We start from the raw sequence: 17008 nt of genomic DNA, 5'->3' as shown, positions 1-17008 counted from the left end.
TAGGCCATCAGCGCCCCCAGATTCAACCCCCCATATTTAGTCTCAAAGAACACAAGGATATCTTAAAACCTTCTGACTGAAAACGAGTATTTTTGTCAGATACAAAGAGAGGATTTATGAATTATTAACTCAACATGAGCAAAACATTCTTTAATGTACCAACTGCTAACACTAGTGTCTTAAACATCGGCTACACAGCTCCAGAGAGAATGAGTAGACCACTTGTTGTCTGTGAAAGTTCTCAGTCATCCAGTTCATGGTCTGACAACGACAGACGACCGGGAGGGTCAACGACTCAGCTGAAGACTTGCATGCGAGTCATCCTTGGCTTAATTTTCTGGCTCCGTCCACCAGTTAGTTTAGAACCGAAGTAGACTTTCAGAGGAAATAGATCTTCAGCCAAGTCCAGTTGCCTTTGCATCAAGCTTTGGAGAGACCACAATATTCCTTAAATCAGCATCTTTAACATTCACGGCAAACATTTGTTTCCAATGTCTGTTGAAGTTCAACCTGACCCTGATGAAGGCCACAAGCCGGAAACGCGTCGGTCTAATTTGTTAATAAAGTCGATCTGTGTGTTGCTGGAGCTTTTTGACCTTTTCAAGCCTTTCACTCTTCATGCACCTTGGTAGTTGGTGAAGTTGTGCCAGAGAATCCCACTCTTGCCTCTTCAGTAGTTTATCAAAATCAAAAATCAAGGTTATTTCACAAAATCTGGATTTCTGAGCCCTTCTTAAATTAAAACCTGAATCTGTTGTTTAAAAATGATCATTAACTTTTCTATGCTGCATTCTACAGGGTCTGAAAAATACTGCATCTTTTTGTCATCTTAACCAGTTATCCATTTCTGCGAATAAAAAACCTTAAGAATATTGTATTTGGTAGTTAGGAGACATGTTGAACAAAATTCAACAAAATATGTTAATTTTCTTCAAACACAAACCTATAAAGAGTAGAACCAGAGAAAGACATGTTTACACACAGGTCCCTTGAGTTCTTTCTGGAGTTAGTGCTAATGTAGAATTACTAAAACAAATGTGTGTGCATACAGTACAAGGAAAATATGCTTTAAAAATGTCCATGATTTCACTTTCCACAGTGAGGTCATATTCTCTTCCTGTTATTTTTCAACACTTTTCTTATTCTGTGACTCGAATTTAATGACATTTGGAGTGTTTTGCATGAAGATCCAGTGACTCTAATCTGTTTTCCTCCTTCTTTGTCCGCAGCGTCCACCTGTACTACCTGTTCCCCAGTTTAGAGGAGGGCGGCCTGGCCACCTACAGAACAGCCATCGTACAGAACCAGCACTTAGCCATGCTAGCCAAGGTAAGCTCAACAACCTCCTCCAACTCCTTACAGGTCCCTCCTCCTCCTCCTCCTCCTCCCCCTCCTCCCTCCTCCTCCTCCTCCTCCTCCTCCTCCTCCTCCTCCCTCCTCCCTCCTCCCTCCTCCCTCATCCTCCTCCTCCTCCCTCCTCCCTCCTCCCTCCTCCTCCTCCCTCCTCCTCCTCCTCCTCCTCCCTCCTCCCTCCTCCCTCCTCCTCCTCCTCCTCCTCCTCCCTCCTCCTCCTCCTCCTCCTCCTCCCTCATCCTCCTCCTCCTCCTCCTCCTCCTCCTCCTCCTCCTCCCTCCTCCCTCCTCCTCCTCCTCCTCCTCCTCTTCCTCCTCCCTCCTCCCTCATCCTCCTCCTCCTCCTCCTCCTCCTCCTCCTCCTCCTCCTCCTCCCTCCTCCCTCCTCTTCCTCCTCCCTCCTCCTCCCTCCTCCCTCCTCCTCCTCCCCCTCCTCCTCCTCCATCCTCCCTCCTCCCTCCTCCTCCTCCTTCCTCCTCCTCCCTCCTCCTCCTCCCTCCTCCCTCCTCCCTCCTCCTCCTCCTCCTCCTCCTCCTCCTCCTCCCTCCTCCCTCCTCCTCCTCCCTCCTCCCTCCTCCCTCCTCCTCCCTCCTCCTCCTCCTCCCTCCTCCCTCCTCCTCCTCCTCCTTCAGGTCAGAGCAGTGAAAGGTGTGCGAGCTGACAGGTGAACATGTTAGAGACAGTGTTATTGTTTTCTGTCTCTTCGTTATGACCGTGCTTCTTTCTAAGGGGACACTTGGGAAAACGGTAATTTTATCTTTCTGCCATCCTTACTGCTTTTTTTTTTTTTTGCCCCCTCAGGTTTGTAATTGGAGTTAAAAGGTTGTTGTTTTGGATGGCTAGACTAGTGCGTCTGGGGTCCCTGTGGGCCCCTATAGGTCTTCCTGAAACACTCTCCAGTCCCTGTTATCTCTACCCCCCCCCCCCCTCCTCCCCTCCTCTGTTACCCTCCTTCTCTCCATCTCTCCTGCTGGCGGCATCGTACAGCCAAGCCTCACTCTCTGGCACGTTTGTAAAAGAACACAACAATAATCGTCCCGTGATGTGGAGAAAGCAATTAAAAACTTCAATCTTTCATGTCGCTCCCCGCTGAATACAAAGATGCAGCGGCCTGAATCTGCATTAGTGCTGTGTAGCAGTTTGGCTTGTTTCAATTTGCCGCTCGCGGTAAAGTGAGTGTGATACACTGTTCGACGATGCCAACTTGTTTACCAGGCTCCTCTAAAGCCGCCTGCTCAAGAACACTCGCAATTATCTTTCAAAAAAAATAAAAAAAATATCTTCAGCGAGCGAACGGCAACAATCCACCACTTCACTCGAAAAGGCTTTAAAGTCAGAACGGGTTTCCCTCTGAGTTGGAGTATTTATGAATTGTTGATTTAATTTGCGTGTGTGCAATCGCGGGGGGTGGGATACCACCAACAGTTTTCAGCCGTAATTAAATAGCACCCTGACTGTTTTTTGCCGGGTGTTCGTTTGTGGTGCACTTCCAGAGAAGTGGAGTTGAGCTACTTTTGACTTGCTTCAGAGAAAATAGTTGCAGAAAAAGTTTCTGCTGACCCACAGTCCCACACACCACAACACTCAAAGTGTAAACTGAAGACTTGTCTTAATTATCATTCTTTTAAAGATTTTAAATCATCACTTTTAGTAGTTTCAAGCTCAAATTATTGCTATAATTAGACTGAACATCTCTCACATGTTTTTTATGACATAACACGTTTTATTCTCTGTGTTATCAAGCTGAAAAGTTCTTATTTGGAGCAATGCCTGGCAATAGCAGCAAGCTGTAAACTTTATAGAACAAGTCCCAAAATGAACCTTACCTGTTATATTATAGCTAATAATCAAATCAGCTATGGAGAAAATTACACTGTTGAGCCCTATTAGCTGGCCACAGTCTGGCCAGGTGGCGCTAATGTCAGACTAATAAACATGGGACAAACATGACGCTCTTGAGGGCCGATATAGAAGTTGGAGTTGAAGATGAATCCATGGTTTAGGCTTTAGATTGTATGGCAACTTACGGCGCACTCACACTAGGCAAAGTTGCCCCATACTGTGCTAAAACACGATTGCCCCCACCATCCCGTCGCTGGCCTGCACTCACAGTGCTCCAGGAGTAATCGGGCCTGAGCACGGTTACCTCTTGTACATAAAGCAAAATACAACACATGCATGATCAAGAAGCGTGCTTAAGTTTACAAGACATGCAGACTCAAAAAATAAAAGGGACGGGGGGGGGGGGACACAGAGGATATTGATTTGCAACTTTATTGACTTTGTGGTTTATTTTGAGTCATTTTGGACAGATTTATTCAGCCAGAACTCTCTGGGTTTGGTCGATAATGGAAGGCTGGGTTGGTCTATAAGTCATGTCCACATTGTGTAGGCCTACCCGTGCTTGTGCTCTTGCATCAGCAACTGGACCGTGCCGAAGTGCACCTCTTCCATCCGTGCCATTCCCAAGGAAGTGTACCGTGGTACGGATTGCCCACAGTGAGGGAACCTTTAGACTGAGATAGGTACAGGTCAGAAAACTTTCCACTGACCCTTTTTTTTAACAAGTAAAACGTATTTGTAGAAGTTATGACACTCGCTGTGACAAACCCAAATTGCCTCGATGGGCTTTACGGCTCCGCATCAGCGATTTGTTGCTGGACTAATCAGAAAATGTTTGTCAGGAAAAACCCTGAGCAAGAATCTTCTTGATACGGGAAGTAGCAACATTTCAAAATAAAATCAAACTAAGCAGATCATTTCATGATGTCACTGAGAAATTGCACAGTTAAGTAAGTGATGTGAGGAGAAAATAAGAATACATAAGAATAAAGACAACTTTTAAAAAAAAACAACCGTACTTAAATCCTCCATGGTTAAAAGTTAAAAGTTAAAAGGGTTAAAAGGTTGCATCCATAGACATTAGTAGTTCCAATAGGTATTATTATGTTAAATACAATGCTGTGCAGCATGATAATGATTGAGCTTGTTTCCATTAATCATCTGTGCATTTGATACATTTGAATGAATGTTAAATGCGAGCCTGTAATAAAACAGGGGTCACATAAAAGGTCACGTTATATCACAGAGACACAAAGGTCATGGGATACTTCCTCTTCATCATCAGTGAGGTTAGACGTTAAAGCCTCCCTCTCTGCTTTACATATGTGTAGTCATCTATTTTTTTATCATTAATATACATTTAAAAAAAACATTTCATTCCACTGATATGGTAATAAGTTCAGCAGAGAAAGATTTCACCCCGTTACAGTCAGAATCAAGGTCACCACTGCACGATTACACTATTTATCTTGGGATTATCTCGCGTGCATGTGTGCGTGCGCCGCTCCAGTGTGTGTGTTTGTGCCTGTGTTGTTTTGCATGCACGTGCGTTTCCTCCTGTGTCGGCTTAGTGCATCATGCCACAGCTGGACGACACATGGGCACATCTGTCAGTGCCGTGAAGTAGAACCTTTTCCAGCAAGGGCAGGCAATCTTTTTCATTTCCCCTGAGTTCTTTTTTTTTGTTTTGGGGGCCCCAGTTCCCCCCTCCCCCCGTCCCTCCTCCCCCTCCCCTTTGTTTTCCATGAAGAGCCTATGAAAATGTGCAACACCCAAAACAAAAACAAAAAAAAAATGCTATTACTTTTTCAAGAGGCTATTACCGAGGTGTCGGTGGCAGCGGCGCTGATATGAATGTGTTTTGTGTTTTACAGAAACTGGAGTTAGATCGCTTCATGCTCTACGCACACGGACCCGATCTGTGCCGGGAGTCGGACCTGCGACACGCCATGGCCAACTGCTTCGAGGCTCTTATCGGTGAGATTCCCACGGGACACAGTTAGAGGCGGGGGATTGAGGGCTAGCGCAGGAGAACACAGGAAGACAAATTCATTTTTCAAGTAAAATATGAAATATGTAAATCTATCCTTTTAGGAATAGATTTACATATAGTGAAAACAAATAGCATCCCCGCGCTCTTCCAAACACAACACAAGAGCAGGAGCAGGTTCAGTACTCTGCAGCAGCAATGGAGGTCTTTTTTTATCAGTGTGTTCAAAGGGATATTTTGACATGTGTTGGTGTATAACAGTATTATAATAAACACTGAAGGACCCCTCACATGGATAATGTACAGCAGCTTGTTATCACAAAGGAACCTCTTTCATTCCGTGATTACAACCTGTCCACCATTCATTAACTAAACATTACATTAGTTATTACTTCGGCTAAAGAAATAGTCCATTGGAATCTACTGTTAGAGCTAAACTAGCTGTTGTTACTCACATTTGGATTTGGAAAATCTTTATTGTCCCCGATTCCACTTAGTCCTCCAGAGTCTGTGATGAAGAGCTGCGACCGTAGCAACCGTCTGATTATCTTAGTAACAGTAAACCTGATCTGTTGAGGAATATCACACAGTTGCTTTGCCTAACTGACCAATCAGAATCAAGTATTTACCTTCAGCTGTGTAACACTTCAAGGCAAATGATGCAGCTGCTCAGAGTACATGAACTCACAGTGCTTGTTGTAGACAACGGCAGGCTGAGATTGATTTTCTGAGTTTGGAACTACATTATTGAAATAATCAATTCAGATGTAGACTTTTTTTTTTTGTTGTAGAGTGAGATGATTGTTGTATTGAGAAAAAGACGATTCATCGCTATTATCACCAGAATGTATTTACAACAAAAAAAAAGCACTACAATTTATTGTCTTCCTTTCACCAGTCATATTTTAATAACACATTTTAAAAAATCAGAGACTGGAAATTATCGACAGCAAATACCTTTGAGATTTTTCGTCAGTGGAGTCTGGGAACTTTTTTTTTACAAAGTGATATTACCGGGCTTCTGCTTGGAAAAAGAGTTCACACCTGAACAAAAGTAAAGATCCATAATGTGTTCTGACAGTGAGGATAACGATTTGAGCCTGTCGGTGCTAAAAACAGCTTCTTTGATACACACGTCCATCGCAGCTGTTACATCTCTTTGCAGCTTTGCAAGACTTTTTGTACCCTTATGATCCAGGTATGAGACACCTTTAATTCATCTGTTAAAGAAAGTGAATGTTTTAATAGTTTAATCCAGCTTTGTGTGTGTGATAAGCTGTGTAAATAGCCGCAGTGGATCTCCCATTAGGCCGTGGAAACATTACACAGTTTTATTGATCTCAGGAGATGTGGTTTGACCTCTGGCTGGACAGACAATCCCCAGAGCCCTGCTTTACTCCTTTAGCCACACACACACACACACACACACACACACACACACACACACACACACACACACACACACACACACACAGGCTGGCTATTCATCTCGCTAGCACTTCTGTGATCGAGTTTGTGCAGTGATTAGGACTCCGCGCTGGAAACTCACTCACTCTCACAAAACACACCGAATTCTCTGGATGGAGATAGTCTCCCTCTCTCCCTCTCTCTCTCTCTCTCGCCATCCAACCCCACGGGCGAGCGCTAAAGCTAAGCCTCGCTCTTGGAGAGCTGCAGACTCGGCAGCTTTCCACATCTTATCGCCATCTTGATTGAACCGGTTCAGCCATCTCCGCGCTCCCCTGATGATAGATACAGAAAGTGGGTGACTTCATAGAGATCTTCTTCTGCGCTTCCGTCTCCCTCCCTAAAACCGAAAGAGCGGTGAGCAGAGAGCGTCGGGTGGGGAGGGGGAGTGGGGGTGAGGAGAAAGTGCTGACTGGCACCACGTCCCCCCTGCTGGCCCTCGGGGTCCCTGTTCTTGTTACGGGTTCATTATCGGCAGAGACGGAGTCGTAATCTCTTCTGTCCCGTGGCTGTCGCTGCTTCATTTCTGCACACATTCGAGCAAGGCAGCAAGGGCGCTGATTTTTTTAGATGCCTCTCTGTCTTGCCCTCCCTCCCTCCCTCCCTCTCTTCCTCCCTCCTCTGCTTCTTTGTCAAATTTCAACTTAATAAAAGTGATGAATAAACAGGGACGCTGGTTATAAAAGGACCTGTGAGAAAACTGCTGTCAGAGAGAGCACCCTGTGGTGATGGCTTTTAGATTGCTAACTCAAAAATATCACCCTCCTCCTTCTTTACCGTAGACACAGACGCTGAGGGGCAACCATGCACACACACACACACACACACACACACACACACACACATACACACACATCGGAGACGTACAAAGTCGTTGCATTGAGAATGCTGTCTGATGTTTGCCTCTGTTCTCTCACAGAGGCTTTTGTCATCTTCATTTCAGCGCTTTCTTTTTTTTTTTTTTATAGCTCAAACGCCTCCTTTAAGACCTTGTCGTTGAGCCGTCTATCTGCCTCCACCCTCCCTCACGTCAACGACTTACTCTTTATGTCCCTTTGCGTTCCTGCATCCCCCCCCCCCCCTTCTGTGATCTAGAGTTTGGGTGTTATTAGGTGAAAGATGCGCCACGCAGATGATGAGTCATCCTGTCACTCTGTCATCTCCACCTCTTCCCCCTCCCCTCGCCCTTCCAGCCCTCCAACTCTCTCGCTGAACGGCGCGCGTTTTTCTCTTCCTTACAAGACAAACTCAGATCGCTCGCACGTGCCGCAGGAAGGTACGGGGGGGGGGGCATACAAACGCTGTCATTTCATCGTCACGCAGGCCCTGACAGGGACGTCAAACCGCCACTTTCCCCAAAAGCAGCAGGCACCACATCAACAGATATACACCTGCAGACCTGTCACTAACTTCTTCTCTAAAGGTAGCATCACTTTTTTTTCTTCCTCCACTTTTAACTTGTTTTTTTCCCCCTTCCATTGTGCACATGCATAGAATTCAAATGGGCTCCTTTTTTTTTTTTCTCTGAATGCTCTGATGGAATATGACATGCTCATAATATTTTTTTTCCAAGGGCCCCGGCAGATAGCTTTAACGGCTTACTATGCATGTTTTCTGACCTTTGTTTTATTTGTTTCCCTGCCACGGTGACCGTTGAACCCGGGCTTTGTTGGAAATGGCAGATAATCTCCTGCTTTGCATGGGCGAAGCTTTCCCTCCTCCATGGAGCCCGGGAAATGCGTCGTCTATCTGCTAACCCTGAGGCAGGGCCGCTCTCTAGCTCGAGACAGAGGAGAGAGAGAGAGAGAGAGAGGAAAACGGAGAGCAGTGGAGGAATGGAGAGCAAAGGCATCTGCAATGCAAATGGGTGCCCTGCAACCCTGAATAATTCAAAGTGTTGAATGGAAATCTTGCTTTTCTGATCCCCTGTCATTAACTTCTGCCGGAGTGGGCCATTCTCATTTGGGCTCTTTTGGCCTGCGCACCTCCCATTCTCTACCACCAACCTCCCCCTTTTCTCTTTCTCTCTCTCTCTCTCTCTCTCTCTCTCCCTTTTTGTCTGTACTTTTTTGCTCTTGCCCACTTTACCTCTTTAGAAAAACCACTTCCTCTGCTTATTCATAGAAACTCCGCGCGCCTGTTGCCCTCCCGTTCTTTTCCCTCGCAGGTCCCTCTTCCTTCTGATAAGCCACGTCGCGGCCCCCTTCCTTCCCAAACTGTTTGAAAAAAAAGAATGAGAGAAGAAGAAGAAGAAGAAAAGAGGCCCCCACTCTGTTTTTATGGCCCTAATTTCCTTGTACAGTTGATCTGTGGATTATACGCTGCCAGCAGCCATGGGGGGATACAGATGGTGAACCTTTGTGAGGGCCCTCTCTAAGCTCTTCCTATTAAAAGAACGGAGAGAAAGGATTATCTCTCACTTGCTGAATATCAGATTCATACACAATGCAGCCGGTGTATTCATTGAGTGAGTGCTGCTCCCTTTGTTAATTGCTGCGATGGTAGCAGTACTGGAGTTCTTGCTTGCCCTCTTTTTCCGTCTCACCCCTCCTCGCTCCAAGCCTCATATTTCAAAAAAACTAAGATGTTTGATGTTTCTCTGCCTTCCTTTGTCCCAGCTGTGGCGAAAATACTATTTCCCCCTTGTTTTGGTTGCATTATTCTTTTTTTATTATTCTTTTTTTTTTTGCCGTTTTTTAATGTGTTGCTTTCCGTGTCCGTCTGCTGCTTCAGCCCCCATCGAGCTGAGAGGGAGCGGCTTAATATATTATTTGATGGATTAGAGCCTGAGCGTTTTTGAATAATTCATTCTGGGTTATTAATGTGACTGTCAGCCGCTGGTGTTTCATATGCCCCTGACTCTGGGTTTTTATTGGTCACTGAAAGCCCACAGACATTGGAATTCTATTCCTAAACATAACACTGTACGGTCTGCGAGGCTGTCTGAATCCGACTTGTGACAGATGTGGAGATTCATTAGTAGCTGCCCTTCTCAAGCCGTGACTGATATTCTCCTCAAAGTGCTGCGTGGAAACTTTGTCCGAGTTTGTTCTCGGCGTTCTCTCTGACCTGTTTCAAGTTTGTAATGGATCAAATGTAGGTGGAACTCAATGAGGCTTTGGCTCCCTGTAAGGGGTAGGGTATGGGTAAGTTTAAGAAAACACCCAGGTTCATTAACCTCAGCGGAGTAGAACCTAACTTTGTGTTGGTCTGAACCAATTTCATTAAAGTCTTTATATGTGCTTTTTCTCACTTAAATGTAGAAATCAAGTATATCCTCTTAAAATAACTCTGTGAGTCATGACTGTCTACAATGGGTGTAACACCCGAGTCCCACTGTCTGTGATGTTTTCAGAGTTTTCAGAGTCCTATCTTCACTTTGTTTACATCGCCCGGACGGCCGGCTGACTCCTCCCCTCGTGTATAAAAGTTGTTTAATTGAGGGACTAGAGAAAAGAAGAATAACATACTGTACTCACTGCTTAACTGTGTTTCTAGATCACGCTCATTTCAGGTAAATTTACATGCAGTGTGAAGATACGAGCAGAATAAAGATCGCTAGCATTAGCATGCTAACACAACAATGCAGCGCGAGTTGTTTTGGTTTCATGCTGGTGCTCAAGGGCGACATCTGCTGGATCAAAACATCACATATAAAGCCTTTAAGTCCTACGATTTGTTCTTTATATATTTCAGTTCAACAGCACATCAAAGTCCTCTTAGCCTCCATGAGTGTTAAAGCCACATGTATTTTTTTATTTCTTTAAACCTGTTAAGAGCTGTGAGTCTGCAGAGTGATCGAGTGTGTGTGTGATGTTTCTGCAAGACGAGCCTGTACTAGTTTGAGTTGGCTTGGGCGTCTTTGTGGTCCGTCTGTATTCAGGATGTTAGCTTCTACTTCTGATGTAGACTGACGGAGTAAAATGTGGAGCACAGATCTCTGTTTAATGATTGCAGTAAGTTGTGCGATTGATTGGATCGCTTTGGGGCACGCTTTTTTTTTGCACGGACAGCCGCCTCGTCAGGAGCGTTCTTGTTAAGAATTAACTACATTTCTTGGTTTCTTCATCCACCAGGCCTTTGATTGACACCAAAGATGCTTTGAGATTCTTAACACCTGTGTAAATCTCCCGGGGCTCTCCTGCTTTTTCTCCCTTCCTCCCTCTACTTACCTCCCGTCTTCTCCTTTCCACCTTTTGGAAGAAGTTTTGAAAAATCTAATAAGAAGCAAAAAACTTTTGAGTTTCAATGACTTTGAGGCCTCCATTTGAGGAACTTTCTAAATCTGCTGTGTCATCAAAATATGCAAAAGAAAACTGCCTCCCGGCCCCGCCCACACCCACTTAGCCTCAGTGTTCAAACACATGAATGCATTATGAGTGATAGTTGAAAGACGTTCAGAACTTGGTCCTAGGAGGCGGCTCTCATCCTCCCACAGCTGGTCTCCGGAGGAAACATCTGCTGTGTAGCTGAACCAAGAACTGAGTTCTCCATTATGGTAAAACCACAAATCTCAGGGCTGATGCATAGAGGAAAACATCCTGTGAAGAACCGCTCCCTCTCCCAGGAGCCTCCTGTGGTCAGCCTCAGTTAGACGCTCCCGCTGTCATGCCTGGCTCACTGATAGACATCTTTAAGGGGTTTAGTGGCCTGCTGTGTTTGTGGACTTCAACTGGAGTTGAGATTTTTGAAGTCGATTTATGGGCTTATTGTGTCCTGATTTTGGATGGTTGAGATTGAGATTTGCAAGAAAATCGCTTTTTTGAAGAGCCTGACAAAATGGGAATGTTGATAGTGATGACGCTTTCAGAGTAGGAATAATCACAGATTTCCATTCGTTTGGTCTTTGGGGTTGATTTTTAAGATGAATCTATATGGATATGGTCTAGGACAGGGACGGGCAACTTTGGTCACAGCAAGGGCCACATTAATTGAATTCTCACTGCCAGAGGGCCAAATTGTAGTATACAAAAATGATTCTAATCAATTATGTCTCAAATTTACCTCAACATATACCTGTGATCAAATATTATTATGGACATATTTCTGGTTTTCATGGCAGATTTTGTCATGTTTTCGTGATGTTTCCAATTAATTGATATGTGAAAATTGACCTGAGGGCCACCTTGAGGGTTGATGGGGGCCGCATGTGGTCCCCGGGCCGCCAGTTGCCCACCCCTGGTCTAGGATCTAGACAGGAGCTAAACCATTTCTCTTGACCTGGGATGAGAATAGCCTTTTTTAAATGGATTTAAGCATCAATAGGACTGTTTAATCAACTCAGACGACCTGTTTTGTAAAAACAATCAGAAAAAATAACTTTTCTAGGATATATCTACAATGATCATACAATTCTTCTTCCTCCTTATGTGTGCACTAATGTATTGGTAACATTTTGGTACTGAAATGTCACGTGCATGATTAAGAGCGCGTACAGGAGATTTCCTGCATTGTTTGCGATTAAAAGCAAGAAATGACCCAGTATTGGGTGCCTTGGACTTCCATTTGTTGCCGTTGTATTGAAACAAGTATTTATATTGATTCACATTTACTAGTATCAGATCTATGTTAAAAATCTGGTATTGTGACAATCCTAGCTGAGAGTATTGTGATCTCTGGAGTCAGCGGAAGATAAGATATACTATGACATTTTAAAACACCTCAAGCATTGGTTTTTGCATTACATGTTCCAAAAAAAAATTACAATGAGCACATAAACTTCTATCATTAAACTATATTTAAGATCGTCCAATATCCACCAATGCCTCTGCTTCATGTTGTATCAGTAATGCTCTACTTTAAAATACATACATAACTAACATGCATATTTGTCTGTATGTTTTAAGCTATGTGCACAGTATGAAAACTTTTCTTTTTACAGAATATAAAGCAGAAAACAAGCTTGTGGTAGTTTATAAATGCTGTCACAATACTCTCAGCACTTTCTCCAGCACATATAAACACCACAGCTCTGTTAGACAGAGGTTTACAATGTTTAATAATAGAGTTATTTGTTCAATAAAACCACCTTCTGCTCACCTTTGTGTTGTCATATAATTGTGAAACATACTGAAGGTTCTGTTTTCACTCCAGCTCAAACATGCAGTGTATGATGTGCCATAACTGTAATCATTTTCATTCGATTTTCCACTTCTAAAAAAGAGGTATTGGTGTCATTCTTGAAAAATCCAATATCATCCGGACTCTGATAAAAGACAAAAAACAACTGGTGCCTTCAGAACTCACATGCTGCTTTCATTATTTTGACACTTAACTGGGTTTTTATATCACTATAGGCCCCTCCAAATGAATGAGAGCCTGCTTCCTGCTGAAGCGACTGCTGGGGTGAGACAGAGTTGTCAGGCTTAATCAAATTTTCCGAAACATTTGGGTAATGGCTGTTAGTAATTTCCTACTCTGTTTCAAAGTGACTGAGTGACTGTGCGTTTGTGTTTGTCTTTTGTGCGCCGTGCTTTGTTTGTGTTTTTATTTTTTATTTTTATGGTTTGGGTTTTGTCGGCTGCATCTCCGCGTGTGTGTTTGTGTGTAAATGGCCTGTTAGCCATCTGAAAGCAGTTTCCCTCCCCCAGATGATGAATCCCTCATATGTTTTTGATGTCGTCCATGAAAGCAGTTTGCGCATTTAGACCTGCAGCCGCACCTCGCCCCATTTCCACTGCCTCATTTATGCACATAATAAAAACCGCTGCACGATTGTATACCCAATTTGCCAGGTGGTTATTGCTTTCTAAATTGAATGAGCCACCCTAAGTGTGATGGTTCGAAGTTGTACGCAGCTTAAAGGCACCATGATAGTTCCACTGATTTTAGATGAAACAGTTTAAGAGCCAAACAACAAAACACACAAAGGACAGTTGACTTCTGCAGAGGAGTCGAACGAGCTGTAGATGCTGCATATTTCTTCCCTTAGAGGAAGACATTTAAGATACTTGTATTTGTGCTTGCTGTGACAGCAGCTCTCTGTAATTTGGTGCCAATCCTCTCTCTAATATTTCTATCTTTGTCACATGTATTTTTCTGTGTGAGCTGATAGACGTGAGAGTTAAATAAATGTGTTTATCCAAGTTGGATCCGCCTTATTTTCTGCATTGTGTGGACATCTGCACAGATAGTGTGTAGGTGAGTGACAAAGAGGACTCGTACTTTTGTTTACATTGCGCATAAATAGGTTGGAGCGCGACGTACCCAAAGTCTGTAGGTGGGCATGCTCGTGTTTGTCTATTCATACTGACACATGAGTAACGGGTTCAGCATCTAAACACATAAGTTTGATGTTTATATGACCTTGGCCAGTTCCATTTCAGCGTCCTGATGCAACTATACCATCCTCTCCTTCTCCTTCTCCTTCTCTTCGTCTTCTGCTCTAACTAAGGGGGAGGTGGATCTGCACAGGAAGCCCGAGGTCATTTCACTGCCAAAAAAGCAATAAAAATGCACTCCTACTTTTTAATAAAGCAATTATAACTCATTGCCGAGTTCAATTAATTTTAAGTTTTCCATTAGGAGAGAAGTCTGAAATTGCCTCAGAATTATAAGATTTTTTTTTTTTTTTTTTTTACACCAGTAATGCTCATCATGCTTTTTTCACAGTTGGTTTAAAATTTGTATGGTTGGAATCTGGGCTCAGATTTACCACTTATTTTCTCGACAGTATGATGCATCAATCTGTCAAATAGTACACACAATTTATACACATTTTAAGACTGAAATGTACTGTATTGATTTGTCCTCTATCATCACTGGGTTTTTTTTCTTCTTTTCTTAGGTGCTGTGTATTTGGAAGGAGGCTTGGACGAGGCGCGTCAGCTCTTTGGTAGACTGCTTTTCAACGGCCAGGTAACTGACATTATGTTCTGCTTTGTTTACCCGTTCTCTGCAGGCTGTAGTTTAAAGTACGGTGTGTGTCTATTTGCATTCCCTTTCTTTCAATTGACACTTGTGTGTGTATTTACACATCAGTCATAGAGCTGAGCTGCAGACACTCTAGGCAAGATGTTCCTGTTTCCATCTGTGGAAGACAGGACTGTAATGCTTTCACCAATCTGGGCTCTTTTATCTGTTCAAACCCACATTCAGCATGTTTTGGCACAGTCCCAAACCTCGCATCGATATCGAGGCCCAGCCAGCAATAGAACACAAGAGCTCACATAAGCTCGCATTACCCTGCAATACTTTTGACTGTGTGCTTATTGTGTGTAGGCTGACATGCAAGATGAAACAATAAGACATAAAAATAACAATCTTGGATGAAGCCATAGCTTGTATATTCTGCAAAATGAACTGGAGGTGTGGAACATTGCAGTTTGCCAGTCTGAAGCAGGACACCTGCTATTGTTTGCGAGTGCGAGTGTGATCAGCGGGCATGAATAATAGATGAATGAATCATTATTTGCATTCATCTTGGCAAGGAATGTTATGAATCAATTAAATGACTTTCAGCGTGTCTACTATGTAGCAGCAGGCTTTGTTCTAATTGAAGATTGAGGGGTTTTTGTCTGAGATTCAGTCAGTGACTCCCACACACTACAGGACACACAGTGATCCAGTAAACATGTTTGATTAGTATCAGTAGCCTTTAAGAGTCCAGATCAGAGGATTCAGAAATAAGTCTTCCAAAATCTTACACCTCAAAACAACTAGGGAAGAAAGATCAATTGGTGAACATCCCTTGCACAAAAAAACATTAAAGACAGTAAACTCTTCAATGTAGCTGAAATACTTTTTATACATTAACCAATACTCCTTGAATAACCATCCTTTTATTGTCGTTTTTTTACTCTTAAATCGACGTTTGGCCTTGATTCTCCTCAAAATCTGATAAGAGTCTTTTTAGCTGTGTAGGCAGTCATTATGTTTTGGCACTTACTGTGTAGCATTTGTTTCCAGGTGGAGGGCTGAAAGGTTCTTTTTTACAGTAATCTTCTGCCTTGAACATCGGCAGTAGTTACCAAGTTATTGAGTTGTTGTGAACATGAGGTCTTTATTTGTGTGATGATAGACTCCCTTATAAAAACACACTTTTAGGAGCTACTCAACGGATGAAGATTTGAAATAACAACAAATTTCAACTTTATTTAAGAGAGAGGAACTGCAGCTTTTGGTACATCAAGAAGATGGGACGCTTTGTTATCAACTTTGTGATTTGATACTGCAGTCCAAAAATGTGAAACAAATGAACACAAACATTTCTTAAAGTACAAAAAATGATTCAGCACATTATTCCCAATGGTATAACAGATACCGGTTGTCGTATGTTTCCATTATAGTTGAACTGATGATAGGGTCTGGAGTGCTCTGTTTTTTTTTATCACTCATGGAAACAACAGGAGAGTGGAAAGTTAGGCACGGTTATTATGATGTGAACTCCAGATTGATCCTCAATACACAGTGACAAGATGGTCTATCATGCTTTATGAAAAAAGAAACATCAATGATCGTGCTATCAGAGGCATATTTTGTTTAAATCCTTTAAAAATAAATATGTGCTTAAAAACTAAAATCTAACTGATAAAGTGATGTCAGACAGGGGACACATGATGTATAGTATATATACTATATTCTATCTATGTATATGAAGTGTCTCAAGTCAGAATTTTTAAATCTCTGGAGATGAGTGGTTGCTTTGCAGTTTTGAAAGAAAAACTGAAATAAAATGTATCAATATAAAAGTAATACAAGGGAAGAACAACTCTCTCTGAATCTAAGAGATTTTAACAAGGGGGATAAGCAATAAAAAAATAATAAACAAAAAGGGACCCAAATTAGGACCCTGTGGAACTCCACATATGGTGTCTGGAGGTAGGAATTGGAAATACTACAAATCGTACACAGCAAGCAATCATATAAATTAACTAATTAGTTCAGTGTCTGCAGTAATAACATCAAAAAACATTAATTACATTCCAATAATCTCATCTCCTTTTATAGTAAGGATCACACACCTCATGGTTCACAACTTTGAATCGTGAGGAAGGAAATTGGTAAGCAAGCAAGTGTCCAAGATTCCCAACTTTCAAACCAAAGTTTAGTGATTTGCAGCTTGGCTTGAAAGTTATTGGTGATACACACCAAGGATTGAAATAGCACCAACCCCCCCTGAATCCTCCTGATGGCTGTACAATGCTGAGAGGAGACAGATGGACTCAGACCAGAAAGCCAAACACCAGCCGGGTGGTAAGATGATACAGACCAGAGAGAGGGAAGGACCACTTGAATCCTTTTGTATTTCTAGCATAACATGTCAGAATGGGTCTTCACACAACATATTACCAAACTAATGGGATGCCGTGCAAAACTGAACGACCCTACATTTTTCTGTATCACATCCTGGAAGGTT

At 42.9% G+C, this 17008-nt stretch overlaps 1 protein-coding gene across 1 annotated transcript in view; it reads left to right on the top strand.

The window, feature by feature from the left end:
• Positions 1-17008, top strand: part of drosha (drosha ribonuclease III) — a 127934-nt gene that overhangs the window by 59104 nt on the left and 51822 nt on the right. Inside the window, exons 21-23 of the mRNA XM_061064876.1 lie at positions 1230-1329; positions 5069-5171; positions 14438-14508. Coding sequence (XP_060920859.1) covers positions 1230-1329; positions 5069-5171; positions 14438-14508 — 274 coding nt within the window. The remainder of the gene's footprint in view (positions 1-1229; positions 1330-5068; positions 5172-14437; positions 14509-17008) is intronic.

The sequence above is a fragment of the Labrus mixtus genome, chromosome 19 (assembly GCF_963584025.1).
Source record: "Labrus mixtus chromosome 19, fLabMix1.1, whole genome shotgun sequence".
In the NCBI taxonomy this organism is placed as follows: Eukaryota; Metazoa; Chordata; class Actinopteri; order Labriformes; family Labridae; genus Labrus; species Labrus mixtus.
The sequence above is the reverse complement of the archived record's forward strand: the minus strand, read 5'-3'. Positions and strand labels throughout refer to the sequence as shown.